The sequence below is a fragment of the Chiroxiphia lanceolata genome, unplaced genomic scaffold, assembly GCF_009829145.1.
Source record: "Chiroxiphia lanceolata isolate bChiLan1 unplaced genomic scaffold, bChiLan1.pri scaffold_66_arrow_ctg1, whole genome shotgun sequence".
Lineage (NCBI taxonomy): Eukaryota > Metazoa > Chordata > Aves > Passeriformes > Pipridae > Chiroxiphia > Chiroxiphia lanceolata.
In genome coordinates this window covers 36,653-57,375 of record NW_022476531.1, presented here as the reverse complement: position 1 = coordinate 57,375, position 20,723 = coordinate 36,653, and the positions used below count along the sequence as shown (strand labels likewise).

Here is a 20,723-nt window from a genome sequence, read left to right as displayed (position 1 = left end):
GGAGAAGGGGTGGGAGAGCACGGAGAAGGGGTTGGAGAACATGGAGAAGGGGTTGGAGAACATGGAGAAGGGGTGGGAGAATGTGGAGAAGGGGTGGGAGAACATGGAGAAGGGGTTGGAGAACATGGAGAAGGGGTGGGAGAATGTGGAGAAGGGGTTGGAGAGCAGGGAAAAGGGGTTGGAGAGCAGGAAAAAGGGGTTGGAGAGCATGGAGAAGGGGTGGGAGAATGTGGAGAAGGGGTGGGAGAACATGGAGGAGGGGCAGGGGAGCATGGAGAAGAGGATAGAGAACATGGAGAAGGGGTTGGAGAGCAGGAAAAAGGGGTTGGAGAGCATGGAGAAGGGGTGGGAGAATGTGGAGGAGGGGTGGGAGAACATGGAGAAGGGGTTGGAGAACATGGAGAAGGGGTGGGAGAACGTGGAGAAGGGGTTGGAGAGCAGGGAAAAGGGGTTGGAGAGCAGGAAAAAGGGGTTGGAGAGCATGGAGAAGGGGTGGGAGAATGTGGAGAAGGGGTGGGAGAACATGGAGGAGGGGCAGGGGAGCATGGAGAAGAGGATAGAGAACATGGAGAAGGGGTTGGAGAGCACGGAGAAGGGGTTGGAGAGCACGGAGAAGGGGTGGGAGAACATGGAAAGGGGTGGCAGAACATGGAGAAGGGGTTGGAGAGCACGGAGAAGGGGTGGGAGAACATGGAAAGGGGTGGCAGAACATGGAGAAGGGGTTGGAGAGCATAGAGAAGGGGTGGGAGAGCATGGAGAAGGGTTGGAGAGCATGGAGAAGGGGTTGGAGAGCACAGAGAAGGGGTTGGAGAACGTGGAGAAGGGGTGGGAGAACGTGGAGAAGGGGTGAGAGAGTGTGGAGAAGGGGTTGGAGAACACGGAGAAGGGGTGGGAGAACATGGAGAAGGCGTGGGAGAACGTGGAGAAGGGGTGGGAGAACGTGGAGAAGGGGTGGGAGAACATGGACAAGGGGTGGGAGAGCATGGAGGAGGGGTGGGAGAGCAGGGAAAAGGGGTGGGATAGCATGGAAAAGGAGTGGGAGAACATGGAGAAGGGGTGGAAAGCACAGAGAAGGGGTTGGAGAACATCAAGAAGGGGTTGGAGAGCAGGGAAAAGGGGTGGGGGAGCATGGAGAAGGGGTGGAGAGCACGGAGAAGGGAATGACCTGAGTGTGACACAGAGTGACCTGAGGGGGACACAGGGAGTGACCCAAGGGAATGACCTGAGTGTGACACCCAGAGTGACCCAAGGGGGACATGGGGGACACCCAGAGTGACCTGAGGGGGACACAGGGGTCACACCCAGAGTGACCCAAGGGGGACACAGAGGACACCCAGAGTGACCCAAGGGGGACACAGAGGACACCCAGAGTGACCTGAGGGGGACACAGGGAGTGACCCAAGGGAATGACCTGAGTGTGACACCCAGAGTGACCCAAGGGGGACACAGAGGACACACAGAGTGACCTGAGGGGGACACAGGGGACACCCAGAGTGACCCAAGGGAATGACCTGTGTGTGACACCCAGAGTGACCCGAGGGGGACATGGGGGACACCCAGAGTGACCCCTAGGCCCCAGGCCCCGCTGTACCTCTCCGTAAGGGCAGCAGTTTGTTCTCCAGCACGTCCCGGGCGTCGGTGCCCTCGTCCATCAGGTCCAGCTTGGTGATGACCCCGATCGTCCGCAGCCCTGCGGCAGCAGAGTCAGCAATCAATCAATCAATCAGTGCTAATTAATCACATCCAAACGAGCCTGGGGGGGGTGGAACCCAACAGGGACCCACGGGCCTGAGCGGAACCCGAGGATGGGGGGGAGGAGGAGGAGGAAGAGGAGGAGGAGAAGGAGGAGGAAGAGAAGGAGGAGAGGGAGGAGGGAAGAGAAGCCCCTTTGGCATCAAAATCCATCAGTGGAAAAAGTGGCAGAGAGGAGGAGAAGGAGAACAAGGAGGAGGAAGAGGAAGAGGAAGAGGAAGAGGAGAAGGAGGAGGAAGAGGAGGAGGAGGAAAGGAGGGAAGAGAAGCCCTTTGGCATTAAAATCCATCAGTGGAAAAAGTGGTAGAGAAGAGGAGAACAAGGGGGAAGAGGAGGAGGAGGAGAAGGGAAGAGAAGTCCTTTGGCATTAAAATCCATCAGTGGAGAAAGTGGCAGAGAGGAGAACAAGGAGGAGGAAGAAGAGGAGGAGGAGGAGGAAGAGGAGGAGGGAAGAGAAGCCCTTTGGTATCAAAATCGACCAGAAAGTGGTAAAGAGGATGAGAAGGAGAACAAGGCGTAGGAAGAGGAGGAGGAGGAGGGAAGAGAAGCCCTTTGGCATCAAAATCCATCAGTGGAAAAAGTGGCAGAGAGGAGGAGAAGGAGAACAAGGAGGAGGAGGAGGAGGAGGAGGGAAGAGAAGCCCCTCTGGTACCAAAACCCCACGCCAGCCCCGACACTTCCCAGCTCCTGGGGAGCCCCCCCAGCCCTCTGACCTTGGGGGTCGACCTCCTTGGCCATCTTGAGGGCGTCGGAGTTGGCCAGGTCCATGTTGGCCGGGGTGACGGCCAGGATGAGGCTGCTCTCCCTGCTGATGAACTGCAGGATCATGTCCCTGATCTGGAACTCGATGTCCTGGGGCTGGTCCCCCACTGGCACCTTGGTGATGCCCGGCAGGTCGATCAGGGTCAGGTTCAGCACTGGGGGGGGGCACGGAGGGGGTGCAGTCACGGGGTTAGAGGGGTTTTGGGAAACACCTCTGGGATCGTCCTGCTCTGACCCGACCCCACCTCGGCACCCAGAGCACGGCAACACATCCAGGCTCTTCTCAAAGGGTGACTCCCCCTCCTCCCTGGGCAGCCCCTTCCAAGGCCTGACCACCCTCCCTGGGCAGCCCATTCCAAGGCCTGATCACCCTCCCTGGGTAGCCTATTCCAAGGCCTGATCACCCTCCCTGGGCAGCCCATTCCAAGGCCTGATCACCCTCCCTGGGCAGCCCATTCCAAGGCCTGATCACCCTCCCCGGGAAGGATTTCTCCTGGATGCCCAACCCACAGCTCAAGGCTGTGCCCTCTCCTCCAGGGAGCAGAGCCCGACCCTCCCAGCTCCCCCCTCCTGTCTGGGGGTTGCAGAGAGCCAGAATGTCCCCCCTGAGCCTCCTCCTCTCAGGTTGAGCCCTCCCAGCTCCCTCAGCTGCTCCAGCCCTTTCCTCAACCCCGTTCCCTTCTCCGGACACGCTCCAGCCCCTCAACACCCTCCCTAAACTGGGCCCAGCACTCGAGGTGAGGCCTCCCCAGTGCCCAGCCCGGGGGCAGAACCACCCCCTGCTCCTGCTGGCCCCGGCCCAGCTGGGTGTCCTCCTTTTCCTGGTGTTTTCCCGGTGTTTTCCCGGTGTTTTCCCAGCCGGGGGGAGGGATCCCCTCACCGTGGGGCGAGTAGACGCGCAGGTTGATGGGCACGGGGGAGATGCCCTTGTTGGTGCCCGTCACCCGGTCGGTCTCCGCCTCGATCTCCTGCCGCACCTCGTCGAAGTCCGTGAACTTCTTGGATTTGCAGTGCAGGAACTCGGCATATTCTGGAAAAGGAGCGGGAACAGACCTTAAAAATGGGGAACTTCCGGCACCTCCGGGACAAGGAAGGGGAGAGCCGGGACTGAGAGATCCTGATCCAGGCATGGAGAACGTGGGGAAGGGGGTGGAGAGTGGGAGAAGGGGATGGGGAGTGGGAGAAGGGGATGGAGAGCAGGAGAAGGGGATGGGGAGTGGGAGAAGGGGATGGAGAGTGGGAGAAGGGGATGGAGAGTGGGAGAAGGGGTGGAGAACATGGAGAAGGAGCTGGAGAGTGGGAGAAGGGAGTGGAGAGTGGGAGAAGGGAGTGGAGAGTGGGAGAAGGGTCTGGAGAACGTGGAGAAGGGGCTGGAGAACAGGAGGAGTGTCTGGAGAACAGGAGGAGTGTCTGGAGAGCAGGAGAAGGGGCTGGAGAGCAGGAGAAGGGTCTGGAGAACAGGAGAAGGGTCTGGAGAGCAAGAGAAGGGGCTGGAGAACTTGTGGGAGCAGCTGAGGGAGCTGGGAGGGCTCAGCCTGGAAAAAGGAGGCTCTGGGGGGACCTTCTGGCTCCCCCCAATTCCCTGGAAGGAGGGTGGAGCCGGGGGGGGGTCGATCCCTTCTCCCAAGGGACAGGACGAGAGGAAACGGCCTCGAGTTGTGCCGGGGGTGGGTTCAGGTTGGATTTTGGGAGAACTGCTGCGTGGGAAGGGTTTGGCAGCCCTGGCACAGCTGCCCGGGGCAGGGGGGGAGTGCCCATCCCTGGAAGTGCCCAAAGCCTGTGGATGTGGCACTCGGGGCCACGGCTCAGTGGTGGCCTTGGAGAAGGGTTGGGAAGGAGGCTTTTCCAACCCAAAGCGTCCTGTGATTCCCTGACACCACCAGCTTCCTGGAAAAGTGACAGTGTGTCCCTGCAGACAGCGGGATCACGGCTCCCTGGATCCTGATCTGCCCCAGGAAGAGGGATTTCAACAGATCAGGGGCCAGGATGGTGCAACTTCCTTCCTCCTTCCCTGGGCAGGGGGTGGAAGGGGAGGGAAAACCCCACCCTGTGCCAGGGCTGGAATATCCAGGACTCCTCATCCTCCTGGACACCTCTTCCCCCATCCCAGAGATCTTATCCCTCATCCTGGACACCTCATCCCCCATCCCAGGAGTTCTTATCACCCATCCCATCAGCCAAAGGCCACGAGACTGGTTTTTCCCAACCCCTCTGCTCCCAGGCCCTGGAAATCCCTGGGAATTCCATGGACAGGTCACTGGGGACAAAGGTCAGGGGAGGCTGCGGAGAGGGACTGACCCAAATCCAGGATTTTGGGCAAACAAGTGCCTGGCTGGTGCAGGGAAAAGGGATGAGGGAATTGCCTGAGGAGATCAGGATGGGTGATGCCAAACGAGCTGGGAAAATGAGTCATCCCTTGGTGTTCCCTGGCATTCCTTCAGCCCCTGCGGAATTCCCTGGCATTCCTTCAGCCCCTGTGGAATTCCCTGGCATTCCTTCAGCCCCTGCAGAATTCCCTGGCATTCCTTCAGCCCCTGTGGAGTTCCCTGGATCTCCTTCAGCCCCTGTGGAATTCCCTGGCATTCCTTCAGCCCCTGCAGAATTCCCTGGCATTCCTTCAGCCCCTGTGGAATTCCCTGGCATTCCTTCAGCCCCTGTGGAATTCCCTGGCATTCCTTCAGCCCCTGCAGAATTCCCTGGCATTCCTTCAGCCCCTGCGGAGTTCCCTGGATCTCCTTCAGCCCCTGCAGAATTCCCTGGCATTCCTTCAGCCCCTGTGGAGTTCCCTGGATCTCCTTCAGCCCTTGTGGAGTTCCCTGGCATTCCTTCAGCCCTTGTGGAGTTCCCTGGCATTCCTGGCTCTGTAAAAACCAACAGGCTTCTTCCCCCCCCGGGGAATTCCCTGTTTTCCAACCCTGTACCTGTCTTGGAGAAGATGAGCTGCAGGATGAGAGGCCGGCGAGTGACGATTCCGGAGCCGCGGGGAAGGAAATCCCTGGAAAGGGAGGAAAAGGTGTTTTCAGGGACGTGGTTCAGGGAGGGAATCGATCCAGCTGATCCCCCCCTGATCCTGGGGGGCACTGGGAAGGACGGAAGGGGGTCGGGCACACGTGGGATCGGTCCCTGCTCTCCTGGAGGAGGAAAAAGGATGTTCTGGGAATGGGGAATTAAAGCAGGAATTAAATTAAGAGCCAGAAACTTAAATCCCTGCTGGGTTTTAACACCTCAATAATCCCGAGGGGAAAAAACCTCAACAGAGGGATGAACCCACCACTGGCTCTTCATTCCCTAAAATCCCTAAAATCCCACAGCCTCACCCCGTTTCCCTAAAAATCCCCCCTGCTGAAGGGCAAAACAAGGCACAGATCCCACAGAATTCCTCCTGGCATCGCTGCCTGGAGCTGTGGGGGGGAGGGAATTGTGCCTGGAAAAGGTGCTGCCCCGATGGGAAGTTGGGATCAGGGCTGTCACCGCCCTCTTCCCGAGCCGAGGGCGCCGGGAATGGGATGGGGAAGCTTCTTCCTGCTGGGAAATGGAAGCGATAAGAGCTCCCTGGGAGCGGCCGGGGCAGCTCCGGGCGGATTTACCGGAGAGGAACAGGTGGAATCTCCGCTGGGGACGGGGGTGGCACCGGCACCGCGCCCAGGGAGCGGCTCCCGGCCGGGAATGACCCGGCCTCGGACATCAGCGGTGTCGGGAATGACAGAGGGGACACCCCAATCCTGACACCCCAATCCTGACATCCCGACCCCGACATCCCGACCCCGACACCCCAATCCTGACATCCCAACCCTGACATCCTGACCCTGATATCCCGACCCCGACATCCCAATCCTGACATTCCGACCCCGACATCCTGACCCCGACATCCCAACCCCGACATCCCGACCCTGACATTCCAACCCCAACATTCCAACCCCGATATCCCAACCCTGACATCCCGACCCCGTCACCCCAACATCCCGACCCCGACATCCCAACCCCGACATCCCGACCCTGACATTCCAACCCCAACATTCCAACCCCGATATCCCAACCCTGACATCCCGACCCCGTCACCCCAACATCCCGACCCCGACATCCCGACCCCGACATCCCAACCACGACATCCCGACCCCATCACCCTGACCCCGACATTCCAATCCCAACCCTGTCACCCCAACATCCCGACCCCATCACCCTGACCCTGACATCCCAACCCCGACATCCCGACCCCAACATCCCGACCCCGACATCCCGACCCTGATATCCGAACCCTGACACTCCAACCCTGACATCCCAATCCCGACATCCCAATCCCGACATCCCGACCCCGACATCCCAACCCCAACATCCTGACCCTGTCACCCCGACCCCGACATCCCAACCCCAATATCCCAACCCCGACATCCCAACCCTGTCACCCCGACCCCGACATCCCAACCCCAATATCCCAACCCCGACATCCCAACCCCGACATCCCAATCCCGACATCCCAATCCCGTCACCCCGACCCCATCACCCCGACCCCGACATCCCGACCCCGCAGCCTTGTGGGCAAACCCCGATCCCTTGTCCCGAGCAGCCCCTGGAATGTGGGTTTATCTCCCTGGAAAAGCACTTCCTGCCCAACCGGGAGGACAAGTCCCGCGGCTCCTCCGGAGGGAAGGGCCCTGGGACGGCCCCGGGGCGGCTCCCGGAGGGAAAAAGGGGGAAAGAAACCCCAGGGGAAACCCCAAAACCAGCCCCTCAGCCCCCCAGAGCCCGGGGTGAGCAGTGTTGGTCCCACAGGGAATGCTGGTCCCACAGGGAATGCTGGTCCCACAGGGAATGTCTGTCCCAGGGTGATACCCCTGGATCCAACACCCTCGGCTGTGCTGCTCCCTTCTCCCGCCCCCAACTCCAGGGATAACGAGGGGACCCCCTGGCATTCCCAAGGTGGGAAGGGGGTGACAGGAGCACCCCCGGGGCGTTCCCACGGGAAGGAGGTGACGTGGCTGTCACGGAGCTCCGGGCGGCCCCGTGTCCGGGGTCGGCAGGATCCTGACCCCGCGGTGACGTGGGAATGTCCCCGGGACAAACCCCGGAGTGACGCGGGAGCGGGAACAGCCCCCGGGAGGTGACGAAGGCGCAGCCGGATCCTCCCTCCCCCCTGGCTCCAGGTGTGCCCAGGGAAAAAGGGACAAGGGGGACAAAGGGACGAAGGTCACGGGGTGGAGGAAGCGCCTTGGGAACATCCCGTTCCCAGGGAAGTGTCACCTGGGGAAACACCTGAGTGCGGCCTCGGCCCTGCCTGACTCCTGCCTGTCCTTGCTTGCCCTTGCCTGATCCCTGCCTGACTCCTGCCTGTCCCTGCTCACCCCTACCTGATCCCTGCCTGACTCCTGCCTGTCCTTGCTTGTCCTTGCCTGATCCCTGCCTGTCCCTGCTCACCCGTCTGATCCCTGCCTGATCCCTGCCTGTCCCTGCTCACCCCTGCCTCATCCCTGCCTGTCCCTGCTCGTCCCTACCTGATCCCTGCCTGATTTCTGCCTGTCCCTGTCTGATCCCTGCCTGTCCCTGCTCACCCCTACCTGACTCCTGCCTGTCCTTGCTTGTCCTTGCCTGATCCCTGCCTGTCCCTGCTCGCCCCTGTCTGATCCCTGCCTGTCCCTGCTTGTCCTTGCCTGATCCCTGCCTGTCCCAGCTCACCCCTGCCTCATCCCTGCCTGTCCCTGCCCGTCCCTACCTGATCCCTGCCTGTCCCTGCTCGTCCCTACCTGATCCCTGCCTGATTCCTGCCTGTCCCTGTCTGATCCCTGCCTGTCCCTGCTCACCCCTACCTGATTCCTGCCTGTCCCTGCTCACCCCTGTCTGATCCCTACCTGATCCCTGCCTGTCCTTGCTCACCCCTACCTGATTCCTGCCTGTCCCTGCTCACCCCTGTCTGATCCCTGCCTGATCCCTGCCTGTCCCTGTCTGATCCCTGACTGTCCTTCCATGTCCCTGCCTGATCCCTGCCTGTCCTGCTCTCATCCCTGTCCAACCCTGCCTTCCCCTGCCTGTCCCTGCCTCATCCCAGCCCGTTCCCTCTCCAGTCCCAAGCTCCCGCTGATCTTGCCAGTTCCTCCCCAGCAACCCCATCCGTGGCACCTCTTACTCAAAATCCAGGGAAAAGACAACTCCAGCTCCCCGGGAAGAGCCCCCCCCACGCTGTGCCACGTTCCCCGGGTCCCTCCCACCTCCCAATTCCCTTCGGCTCCACTTCCAGCCGGATCTGCCGCTGGGAAACAATTCCCCGTTCCCGGCTCCATTCCCGTTCCCCTGGTGATCATCCCTCCAAACCCACTCCACAAACATGGATTCACCCCCAGGCCCCTCCGCCCCGACCGATTCCACGCGGCTCCACCAGATCCAGGGGATTTCCCTGTGGAGAATCCCTCGGGATGGGTCGCTGCCACCTCCATCCTCCCGTAGGATCGAGTTCTCCCTCCGGCTCCAAATCCCAGCCGGAGCCACCGACCCTAAATCCTGGGGTTTGCCACCACTCTGGGGCCTCCGAGGCACTTCAGGGAGCGTCTCCAGCATTCCCGTCGGGAAAGGGGACGCTCCCAGCGCGGGATGAGGATTCCCGGCCACGTCCACTCCCCAATCCCGGCTCTCTGCTCGGCCCGGCCACCCCGAGGGCTCATAATGCCCCATTGAGGTCGGGATCCGCCGGGATCATCCCCACCCCCGGCCCACAACGGCTCCATTGTCCCCGGGACGGAGACGGCTCCGGGAAGGGCCCGGCCCGGCCGGCGGGATTTGTGGGAGCGGGGCCGGGACGAGGCTCCACGCGGGGCTCCGAGGGCTGATCCCGCTCATGATCCCGTTTCCCTGCCGGGCTCCAAGCCCTCCGGGCCTTTCCCGTTAAACCGGAGCATCGCGGCTCTCCCGGCCCCACCAGCAATTCCAGCCCAACCGGGCGGATTCAGGGATCCAGAGGGTTCCCCGAATCCCGATCCTGGGTCCCTCCGCAGGGATTCGGAGCTCTGAAGGCTCCTCGGGATCCTCTTCCCGGGCACGGGGGTGTTTTGGGGCTAAAAACCACCAAAACGGGGCCACGGCGCAGATGTGGGTTCCCAACACGGAGCCAGGTTCTCCATATGGATCCAGGCTCCCCACACGGATCCAAATTCCCAATATGGATCCAGGATCCCAACATGGATCCAGGTTCCCAGCACAGATCCAGGATCCCAACACAGATCCAGGTTCCTCATATGGATCCAGGTTCCCCATACGGATTCAGGCTTCTTTACATGGATCCAGGATTCCTTACACAAATCCAGGTTCCCCACACAGATCCAGGATCTCAGCACAGATCCAGATTCCTCACATGGATCCAGGTTCCCAACACAGATCCAGGTTCCCCACATGGATCCAGGATCCCCACACAGATCCAAATTCCCAATATGGATCCAGGATCCCAACACAGATTCAGGTTCCCCATATGGATCCAGGTTCCCCACATGGATCCAGGTTCCCCACATGGATCCAGGTTCCCCACACGGATCCAGGTTTCCAACACAGATCCAGGCTCCCGACACGGATCCAAATTCCCAATATGGATTCAGGTTCCCCACACGGATCCAGGTTCCCCACACAGATCCAGGTTCCCCACACAGATCCAAATTCCCAGCATGGATCCAGGTTCCCAACACAGATCCAGGTTCCCAACACGGATCCAGGATCCCAGCATAGATCCAGGTTCCCAACACAGATCCAGGTTCCCCACATGGATCCAGGTTCCCAACACAGATCCAGGTTCCCAACACGGATCCAAATTCCCAACATGGATCCAGGTTCCCCACATGGATCCAGGTTCCCAACATGGATCCAGGTTCCCAACATGGATCCAGGTTCCCAACATGGATCCAGGTTCCCAACACAGATCCAGGCTCCCCACACGGATCCAGGTTCCCCACATGGATCCAGGCTCCCCACATGGATCCAAATTCCCAACACAGATCCAGGTTCCCAACACAGATCCAGGCTTCCCAGTGGCTCAAAAAAGCTGGGATACAGCTCCAAGAGCTGCCTGGATGGGGCAGACGAGTCAATCCAATTCCCCCCCCATCGATCCCGGCTCGATGAATCCGCGTGGCTGGAACAGCCCCGAGGCCTCGGCTCATCCCGGCCGTCGGAATCCGTGACCCATCCCGGAGAAACGCTCGATGCTGCCGGCCCAGGACAAACTCCAGGGCCCTGCCCCCTCCACGGGGCAGAAATCCCAAAATTCCCCCCTCCCGGGTGGGATAACGACGACCCCCGGCCCTCGCCGCGGGATTCCCGAGGATCCCGATGGATTGAGGAGCCGGGGTGCCGGACATCCCGAGGGGTAATTAGCTGTAATTAGCACAACCTGCACAACGAGGAGGGTGAGGATTCCCGGATGGAGCCGACCGGGCAGATCCAGCCTCCAACTCCGACCCCTCAACGCTCCGGCACAAAGGGCTTTAATTACCAGGGATGGTTTTCCGGCAGCGCCGTAATTAGAGGCTGCCAAAATTCCCACTGGCAGGAATTTAGCAGTGGGAATAACTCCACTGTTCCCACCTTGACTGCTCCTCTCCCTCCCACCGTGCTGGAAAAGCTGGAAAAGCCCAAATCCAGGCTGCGAATCCGACCTGTGCCGGGATAGGAGGGCGGGAAAGCCGCAGGAAAACTCCGTCGGAGCTTCCGGGGGGGGCTTTTCTACGGGAAAAGGGACACACAGACCAGCCCGGGACACCGGGAAAATCCCGTGGGTGGGTTTTTTGGGAACGTTAAGGTTCAGGGGAGGACACATCCCGGTTGTCGGTGTTCCGGGATCCCGCGGCAGGATGCGGGGGGAGGAAGCGGCAGCCCCGGATCGAGGGAAGAGCGGGAATTGGGAATGGGGAGCAAAGAGCAGGACTCGGATCCGCGGGGATGGATGGAGAGAGAGCCCGAGGGCCGGAGGAGCTGAGCCATGAAGGAGCTGATCCATGAACGGGGGAGGGAGGGACAGGAAGGCAAAGGGCCGGGGAAGCAGCGGCTCCGCTGGCGGTGACAGTTTGGGGGATCTGGGGAGGATCTGGGGAGGATTTGGGGAGGATCTGGGGAAGATGGGGGGAGGATCTGGGGTGGATTTGGGGAGGATTTGGGAAGGATCTGGGGAAGATGGGGGGAGGATCTGGGGTGGATTTGGGGAGGATCCTTCCCCCTGGCTGGGCAGGACGGGCTCTGCTCCCCGTTATCAGGGCAGCCCCACCCTGCCTGGGTGTGGGGGCCTCGTCTGGTCCCACCCAGAGCCCCGTCTGTGCCCGGGATCCCTGATCCCATCCCGCTCCGGGGGCTCAGCCCTCTCCTGGGGACACACAGGGGATGGGTCCTGGTGGGGTGGGCTGGGGACCCTCCTGTGTCTGTGGAGACCTCCAGAGACCCCCGTGTGCACGGAGACCCCCTGAGTCCATGGAAAACCCTGTGTCCATGGAAACCCTGTGCCCATGGAAACCCCCTGTGTCCATGGAAACCCCTTTGTGTCCATGGAGCCCCCTGTGCCCATTGAGCCCCCCGAGTCCATGGAGACCCCCAGAGTCCCCCCGAGTCCATGGAGACCCCCAGAGTCCCCTGTTCTCGTGGAGACCCCCGTGCCCATGGAATCCTTCGTGTCCATAGAACCCTCCCTGTCCATGAAACCCTCCATATCCATGGAACCCCTCATATCCATGAAACCCTCCATATCCATGGAACCCCTCATATCCATGAAACCCTCCATATCCATGGAACCCCTCATATCCATGAAACCCTCCATATCCATGGGACCCCTCATATCCATGGAACCCTTCATATCCATGGAACCCTTCATATCCATGGAACCCCACCCGTGCCCATGGAATCCTTCGTGTCCATAGAACCCTCCCTGTCCATGAAACCCTCCATATCCATGGGACCCCTCATATCCATGGGACCCCTCATATCCATGGAACCCCACCTGTGCCCATGGAACCCTCCATATCCATGGAAAACCCCCCCCCTTCGTCCATGGAACCCTTCATATCCACGGAACCTCCCCGTGCCCACAGAGCCTCCCGCGTCCCTGGAGCCGCCCCTGCCCCTTTCCCTTACGCCATTTCCGTACTGCCCCCCCCTCCCCTCCCTCCCTCCCCCCGCGCAGCGCTCGGGGCCCGTCGCGCCCTTTGCGCACCTTTTGCGCCCGTTTTGCGCACTTTGCGCAGCGCGGGCCCCGCTCGCCGCGGCCGCGCCCTTCGGGAAGGCGGCGGGGGCGCGACCCGCGACTCGGCCTCTTTACCCCCCCCCCCGGCTCCTCCCCCGCCATCCCCCCGGAGCTCACCGGCCCACGAAGTTCTCGAGCACCGAGCTCTTGCCCGCGCTCTGCCCGCCCACCACGGCGATCTGCGGCAGGTCGAGGTGGCAGCTCTGGCCGATGGAGCTGAAGGCGTCCTGCAGCTTGTTGACCAGCGGGATGAGCTCCTCCATGCCGCGGTTCCCCATGGCGGGGCCGGGAGCGGCGGCGGCTCCTCCTCGCGGGGCCCGGGGCGGCGGCGGCGGCGGCGGCCAAACTTCCCCTCAGAGTCTCGCCATCCGGGCCCGCCCCCCGCCCCGCCAGCGCCGTCGCCATTGGCCGGCCCGGCTGTCCGTCACGCAGGCGCGCCGAGCTGAGTGGGGTGACGCGCTGCCAATCATCTCGGAGGGCGGGTGGAGAAGCCCCAGCGCTTTCTCTATTGGGCGCGCTCCGCGTCGCTTATGATTCCCAGCCAATAGAAGCCGTGTCAGCTGAGGGGAAAAGCGGTGTAGTCCCGCCTCGCTGCAGCGATTCTGCTGTTTCATTGGTGAAAAGGGCAGCCGCTCAGAAGCGCAGGCCAGTCACCGCTCAGGACACGCGGAGGAGCCCGCCCACCTCTCCTAACCCCGCCCTCTCTCCCATTGAACAGCACGACCGCCACTCTAACCGGGATGACCAACTCGAAGGCGGAGAAGAGGAAAAGCCTCTCGCGATTCGCCAGCCAGCTGTCAATCAGCAAGCTCTGCCCACTGATTGGCTGTTACGGCACTTTCCGCCCTCCCCGGGCACATCCCCGGGATGGTTATACGCGCACAAAGAGCGACACTCCCGAGGCGAAGCCCCGGCGCCGAGTCCCCTCCACGTATCCTGAGAGGCCGCCCCGGTGAGGGCAGCAGAGCCCATTCCTGCTGTTTGCAGGCCGGGGTGAGGGGGAAGGGTCTCTGAGGTTGGACCCTCACAACAGGGCCCAACATGGCGCCAGCGTTGCCCCGGTAACGGCCACTTCCTGCGGCACTTCCGGCCGGTGAGCCCAAGATGGCGGCGCCCATGGCGGGCGCCGGGCCGGGGCCGCTCCCGGTGCTTCGGGTCGTGGCCGAGTGCGGGCGGAGTCACGCCCGGGCCGGGGAGCTGCGGCTGCCGCGGGGGACCGTGCCCTGCCCCGTCTTCATGCCCGTGGGCACCCGCGGCACCGCCAAGGGCCTCACGGCCGCGCAGCTGGCAGCGCTCGGCTGCCGCATCTGCCTCGGCAACACCTTCCACCTGGGCACGAGGCCGGTGAGCGGCGACGGGGGAGGCAAAGGGGGGCTGGAGGGGGGGGGGGAGTCCGTTCCCAGACCACCCCCTGACGTGATTCCCAAGCTCCAGGTGATCCCTTTTCCCCCCGCAGGGCCCGGAGCTGATCCGGCGTTCCGGGGGCCTCCACGGATTCATGGACTGGCCCCACAACCTGCTGACGGTGAGGAGGCGGTGGGACCCCCCCCTCCTTGGTGGGACCCCCTCCTTGGGAGGGGACACCCCCGGGACCCCCAACCCCAGGGGCTCCCTGACCTCCCCCTCCCCAATTTCGGGTCTCCCCCCCCCCCCCAATAACGGGGCTGAGGGGGTTCCTGTGCCCCCCCATCCCCAGTTTTGGGTGTCCCCCCACCCCAGGACAGCGGGGGGTTCCAGATGGTGTCCCTGGCGCAGCTGTCGGAGGTGTCGGAGGAGGGGGTTCTGTTCCGACCCCCCCACGGGGGGGACGAGATCCTGCTGAGCCCCGAGAAATCCATCGAGATCCAGAACGCCCTGGGTGAGCTGGGAGGGGAGCCCAAAATCCAAGGGTAGGGGATCCCAGGACACCCCCAACTTCTCCTTGTCCCCCCTGACCCCCCAAATCCAAGGGGGAGGGGGGCCAAAATCCAAGAGGGGTGTCCCAGGACATCCCCAACCCCTCCTTGTCCCCCCTGAACCCCCAAATCCAAGGAGGGGACGGCCCAAAATCCAAAGGGGGTGTCCCAGGACACCCCCAACCCCTCCTTGTCCCCCCCAGCCCCCAAAATCCATGGGAGGGTGTCCCAGGACACCCCCAACCCCTCCTTGTCCCCCCTGACCCCCCAAATCCAAGGAGGGGAGGGCCCAAAATCCAAGGTGTGGGGGGGGTGTCCCAGGACACCCCCAACCTCCCCTCAGGTTCCTGAACCCCCAAATCCAAGAGGGGGCTGTCCCAGCACACCCCCAACACCCCCCCTACAGTGCCCTGACCCCCCAAAATCCAAGGGGGGGGGGTCCCATGCCCCCCCCAACCCCACCCGTGCCCCCCCCAGGCGCCGATATCGTGATGCAGTTGGACGACGTCGTGAGCAGCACCACGACGGGGCCGCGGGTGGAGGAGGCCATGGACAGGTGGGGACCCCCCCGGGACCCCCCCGGGACCCCCCTGGGCCCGCAGGGACCCCCCCTGACCTCCCCCCCCTCCCCTGTGCCCCCCCAGGTCAGTGCGGTGGCTCGATCGCTGCGTGGCCGCTCACGCTCGCCCGGGGCAGCAGCTGCTCTTCGCCATCATCCAGGGGGGGCTGGAGCCCGCCCTGCGCCAGCGCTGCATCCAAGGTGGGGCCTTCCTCGGCACCAGCATCCTCAGCATCATCCTCCTCATCTCCAGCCTTCCTCCCTGTCCTCATCCCATCCCTGGCGGGGGGGGGTTCCAGGGGGGTTCCGGGGTGTCTGCGGGAGGTTCGGGGGTCCTGAGGAGTTTCAGAGGGGTCTGGGGGTCTCAGGGGGGGCTTTGGCAGTTCAGGGCAGTCTGGGGGGGGGGGTCAGGAGGGTTTAGGGTGCTCAAGGCAGTCTGGGGGGGCTCAGGAGGATCTGGGGGGGTTCAGCGAGGTCCAGAGGGGTTCAGGAGAGTTTAGAGGGCTCAGGGTGGTCCGAGGAGATTCAGGAGGGTTTAGGGGAGCTTAGGGGGGTCTGCAGGGGTTTAGGACAGTCCGGGGGGGCTCGGGAGGGTTTCGAGGGTTCAGGGCAGTCTGAGGGGGTTCAGGACAGTCCGGGAGGGTTCAGGGGGATCCAGGGGTGGTTCAGGGGGATCTGGGGGCTTCAGGAGAGTTTAGGGGGTTCAGGAGGGTTTCAGGGGGATCTGAGGGGGCTCATGAGGGTTTCAGAGGTTCAGGACAGTCCAAGGGGGTTCAGGAAGGTTTCAGAGGTTCAGGGTGGTCCAGGAGGGTTTAGGGTGCTCAGAGTGGTCTGGAGGGGTTCAGGACAGTCTAGGGGGACTCAGGAGGGTTTAGGGGGCTCAGGGTGGTCCAGGGGGGCTCAGGAGGATCTGGGGGGGTTCAGGAGGGTTTAGGGTGCTCAGGGCAGTCTAGGGGAGCTCAGGGAGATCCAGGGGGGTTCAGGAGGGTTTAGGGGGCTCAGGAGGCTTTCGGGAGCTCAGGGCAGTCCGGGGGGGTTCAGGACAGTCCAGGGGGGTTCAGGACAGTCCAGGGGGGTTCAGGAGGGTTTCGGGGGTTCAGGGTGGCCCGGAGGCGCTCAGGGGGGTCCATGGGGGTCTCACAGCCCCCCCCTTTCCCCCCCAGCCATGACCCAGCGGGACGTGCCGGGCTTTGCCATCGGGGGCCTGAGTGGGGGCGAGGACAAGGGGCGGTTCTGGCGCGCGGTGAAGTTCAGCGCCGAGCGCCTGCCCCGGGACAAGCCCCGTTACCTCATGGGCGTCGGGTGAGTGAGTCCAGAGGGGGTGTCCCTCCTGCCACCTGCCCCTGACCAACCCCCCCGGGGCAGGGGAGACCCCCCCAGTCACCCCCCCTCCCCGATTTCCCCCCTCCCCACAGCTACGCCACCGACCTGGTGGTTTGCGTCGCGCTGGGCTGTGACATGTTCGACTGCGTGTTCCCCACCCGCACCGCGGTAAGGGGGCTCTGGGAGGGGGGGTTAGGGGACCCCCAGGGGGCTCTGGGGGGGGGGGTTAGGGGACCCCTGTGCCCCTCCCCTCCCGAGGGACCCCCTTGACCCCCCCCTCCCCGTGTCCCCGGGCAGCGTTTCGGCTCCGCCCTGGTGCCCTGGGGGTCCCTGCAGCTGAAGAACCAACAGTTCGCCAAAGATTTCCGCCCCATCGACGAGGACTGCGCCTGCCCCACGTGCCAGAGGTGGGCTGGGGGGGTCCGAGGGGGGCCTGGGGGGGCGTTTAAGGGGTCTAGGGGGGTCTGACCCCCCTCGGTGCCCCCCCCCCCAGGCACAGCCGGGCCTACCTGCACGCGCTGCTCCGCTCCGAGACGGCCGCGCTGCATCTGCTCACCCTGCACAACGTTGCCTACCAGGTGGGGCCGGGGGGGTTTGGGGTGTGAGGGGGGGTCTCTGGGGGTCTCACCCCCCCTCTAACGCCCTCCCCTGGCCCCCTTTTCGCTTGCAGATGAAGCTGATGGGCTCCATCCGGGAGAGCATCCTGAGGCAGCGCTTCCCGGAGTTCGTGCGCGAGTTCATGGACACCATGTACGGGGGGCGGGGGGGGGCCCCCGCCTGGGTGAGGGAGGCTCTGGCCTCTGTGGGCATCACCCTGGACTGACAGGGAACCCCCCTAATCCCAGGGGGACCCCCCCAGCTTCCCTTGTGCCCCCCAATCCCAGGGGGGACAACCAGACTCCCCCTGTGCCCCCCATTCCCGGGGGGACACCCAGACCACCCTCTGTGGCCCCCAATGCCTGGGGGGACCCCCAGGCCCCCCCATGGTCCCCAATCCCTGGGGGGACACCCAGTGCCCCCCTGTGCCCCCCGATCCCAGGAGGGACCCCCAGACCACCCCTCATGGTCCCCAATCCCTGGGGAACCCCCAAGACCCCTCTATGCCCCCCCAGCCCCCCTCGTGCCCCCCAGTCCCTGGAGGGACCTCCAGCCCCCTCCCCACACCCCCCAGTTCCCCAGAGGCCCCTCCATTTCCCCCCTCTTTTGTGTGTGTCCCCCCCGTATTTTTATATTTTTTATGTGATTTTTTTACTGCTTTGGGGTTTTTTAAGGGAGGGGGGGAAATAAAACCTTTGGGGGGAACAGCTCGTGTGGCTCCGAGTGGGGCTGAGGGACCCAGATGGGTCTGGGGGGCCCAAATGGGTCTGGGGGACACATTTTGGGAACTCAGGAATGTTGGAGGGGGAAGGGGAGGCGACTCTGAGGACGTTCGGGGGTCCCAGGGGGGTGGGAGGGAATCGGTGGGGGGGGATTCCCAACAGGGACATTCCCATTCCCACAGTGACCCTTTGGATGTGCTGGGAGGTGACAGGGACAGACCAGGGCCCCCCTCAGCTTTGGGGGGGGATAAGGGTGGTCCCTTGAGGGTCTGGGGACTTGGGGGGGACTGTGCTGGGGGTCCCCGGGGAGGTGGATCCCTTGGGATGTGGATCCCCTGGGATGTGGATCCCCTGGGAGGTGGATCCAGGGGGTCTCAGCCCTTGGACAGGGGGGTCCATATGGGGGTCAGGGGGTCATATGGGGGTCGGGGGGGTCCATATGGGGCTCAGGGGGCTGGACCACCCCCTCTTCCTACACCCACCACCCCCATTTTCGTCGGGTTGGGGGTCACCCCGTTGGCAGGGCCGGGGTGACAACGTGGCCGTGTCACCTCTGTGGTGGCACCTGCACGGTCACGGTGACACCTGTGTGGCCATGGTGACACCTGTGTGGTCATGGTGACACCGGTGTGGCCATGGTGACATCTGTGTGGTGACACTGGCGTGGTGACATCTGCGAGGTGACACCAAGGTGACACCGGTGTGGCCGCAGGAGGAAGTTTGAGGAGGGATTGGAAGGGGTGGGGTCCCGGAGAGTGGGAAGAGGGGGACCGAGGGGGGTTTGGGGGTGGGGTCAGGGCCGGGCGTGGCACCTGCGTCACCTGTGCCCGCTGATTTCTGCCACCACCACCGGCCACCGTGGCCACTGAGCCAGCACCACCCGGGCTGGGATACTGGGAGCCACTGGGAAGGGCTGGGAGCCACTGGGACTCGCTGTGAGTGACCGGGACACACTGGGAGCGACTGGGAAAGGGTGGGAGCAGCACCTGGAACGGAGACTGGGACACACTGGGACACACTGGGAAAGGGTGGGAGCAGCACCTGGGGTTAACTGGGAGACAGTGGAATTAACTGGGAAAGGCTGTGAGCAGCTCCTGGAATTAACTGGGAGACACTGGGAGTGACTGGGAAAGGCAATGGGCAGCTCCGGGAATTAACTGGGAGACACTGGGAGTGACTGGGAAAGGCAATGGGCAGCTCTGGGAATTAACTGGGAGATACTGGGAGTGACTGGGAAAGGCAATGGGCAGCTCTGGGAATTAACTGGGAGATACTGGGAATGACTGGGAAAGGCAATGGGTAGCTCTGGGAGTTAACTGGGAGATACTGGGAATGACTGGGAAAGGCAATGGGTAGCTCTGGGAATTAACTGGGAGTGACTGCAAAAGGCTGAGGGAACTGGGAAGGACTGGAAAAGGCTGTGTGGCAAAACCACAGGGATGAACTGGAAAAGCCCTGGGGTGAACTGGGAGAACTGGGCAGAGCTGGGCTTAGCCCCGGGACCCCCGTGGCTCCCCTGAGACCCCCCAACTGGTTTGACTGGTGGAACTGGCCGGGCCCCAGCGGTGCCTCCCGCCCTTATCACGTCCCGCGGTGCCTTATCAGGACCTGGAGCGGGAGGGGAGGGGAGAGGGGGGACCCTGGAACAGGGGAGGGGAGGGGGGGTCACCCGGGGACCCCCCCCACTGCGAGAGGGGGCGGTGGGCAGGGGGAGAGGGAGGGTGAGGAGAGAGAGGGGGCTTGGGTGCCCAGCAAGTGGGGGGGTGGGCACTGGGGGGGGGGTCTGGGTGCTGTGGGAAGGGTCTGGGTGCTGTGGGAGGGGTCTGGGTGCTCTGGGAGGGGGGTCTGGGTGCTGTGGAAGGGTCTGGGTGCTGTGGGAGGGGGGTCCAGGTGCTCTGGGAAGGGTCTGGGTGCTGTGGGAAGGGTCTGGGTGCTCTGGAGGGGGGTCTGGGTGCTGTGGAAGGGTCTGGGTGCTGTGGGAGGGGTCTGGGTGCTCTGGAGGGGGGTCTGGGTGCTGTGGAAGGGTCTGAGTGCTCTGGGAGGGGGGTCTGGGTGCTGTGGGAAGGGTCTGGGTGCTGTGGAAGGGTCTGGGTGCTCTGGGAGGGGGGTCTGGGTGCTGTGGAAGGGTCTGGGTGCTGTGGGAGGGGGGGTCCAGGTGCTCTGGGAAGGGTCTGGGTGCTGTGGGAAGGGTCTGGGTGCTCTGGAGGGGTCTGGGTGCTGTGGAAGGGTCTGGGTGCTGTGGAAGGGTCTGGGTGCTGTGGGAGGGGTCTGGGTGCTCTGGAGGGGGGTCTGGGTGCTGTGGAAGGGTCTGAGTGCTCTGGGAGGGGGGTCTGGGTGCTGTGGGAAGGGTCTGGGTGCTGTGGAAGGGTCTGGGTGCTGTGGAAGGGTCTGGGTGCTGTGGGAGGGGGGTCCAGGTGCTCTGGGAAGGGTCTGGGTGCTGTGGGAAGGGTCTGGGTGCTCTGGAGGGGTCTGGGTGCTGTGGGAGGGGTCTGGGTGCTGTGGGAAGGGTCTGAGTGCTCTGGGAGGGGGGTCTGGGTGCTGTGGGAGGGGTCTGGGTGCTGTGGGAAGGGTCTGGGTGCTCTGGAGGGGTCTGGGTGCTGTGGGAGGGGTCTGGGTGCTGTGGGAAGGGTCTGGGTGCTCTGGGAAGGGGGTCTGGGTGCTGTGGGAGGGGGGTCTGGGTGCTGTGGAAGGGTCTGGGTGCTGTGGGAGGGTCTGGGTGCTGTGGGAGGGGGGTCTGGGTGCTGTGGGAGGGGTCTGGGTGCTGTGGGAAGGGTCTGGGTGCTCTGGGAAGGGGGTCTGGGTGCTGTGGGAAGGGTCTGGGTGCTGTGGGAGGGGGGTCTGGGTGCTGTGGGAAGGGTCTGGGTGCTCTGGAGGGGGGTCTGGGTGCTCTGGAGGGGTCTGGGTGCTCTGGAGGG

The 20,723-nt window shown here is 63.4% G+C and overlaps 2 protein-coding genes across 2 annotated transcripts in view; one reads left to right on the top strand and one right to left on the bottom strand.

Annotated features, from left to right (window-relative positions):
• The window catches only part of DNM2 (dynamin 2), a 31,221-nt gene extending 18,164 nt beyond the window's left edge, over nt 1-13,057 (bottom strand). The window contains exons 1-5 of the mRNA XM_032677572.1: nt 12,830-13,057; nt 5,436-5,509; nt 3,395-3,544; nt 2,466-2,669; nt 1,592-1,690 (exon numbers count right to left, since the gene is read on the bottom strand). Coding sequence (XP_032533463.1) covers nt 1,592-1,690; nt 2,466-2,669; nt 3,395-3,544; nt 5,436-5,509; nt 12,830-12,990 — 688 coding nt within the window. The 5' untranslated portion in view covers nt 12,991-13,057. The remainder of the gene's footprint in view (nt 1-1,591; nt 1,691-2,465; nt 2,670-3,394; nt 3,545-5,435; nt 5,510-12,829) is intronic.
• Nucleotides 13,058-13,214: 157 nt separating this feature from the next.
• Nucleotides 13,215-17,395, top strand: QTRT1 (queuine tRNA-ribosyltransferase catalytic subunit 1). The gene is made up of 10 exons (XM_032677582.1): nt 13,215-14,056; nt 14,169-14,237; nt 14,432-14,570; nt 15,085-15,163; nt 15,252-15,367; nt 16,330-16,468; nt 16,582-16,657; nt 16,787-16,896; nt 16,983-17,067; nt 17,160-17,395. The coding sequence occupies exons 1-10, from the start codon at nt 13,817-13,819 to the stop codon at nt 17,310-17,312; spliced, it is 1,206 nt and encodes a 401-aa protein (XP_032533473.1). The 5' UTR covers nt 13,215-13,816; the 3' UTR covers nt 17,313-17,395.
• The last annotated feature ends 3,328 nt before the right edge of the window (nt 17,396-20,723 follow it).

What these genes read in the sequence shown, in the direction of transcription:
- QTRT1 (XM_032677582.1), top strand. Translation starts at nt 13,817, where the DNA reads ATGGCGGCGCCCATGGCGGGCGCCGGGCCGGGGCCGCTCCCGGTGCTT. An exon ending in TCCACCTGGGCACGAGGCCG is followed by an intron (nt 14,057 to 14,168) that starts GTGAGCGGCGAC and finishes TTCCCCCCGCAG; the next exon opens with GGCCCGGAGCTGATCCGGCG. An exon ending in GTGGAGGAGGCCATGGACAG is followed by an intron (nt 15,164 to 15,251) that starts GTGGGGACCCCC and finishes GTGCCCCCCCAG; the next exon opens with GTCAGTGCGGTGGCTCGATC.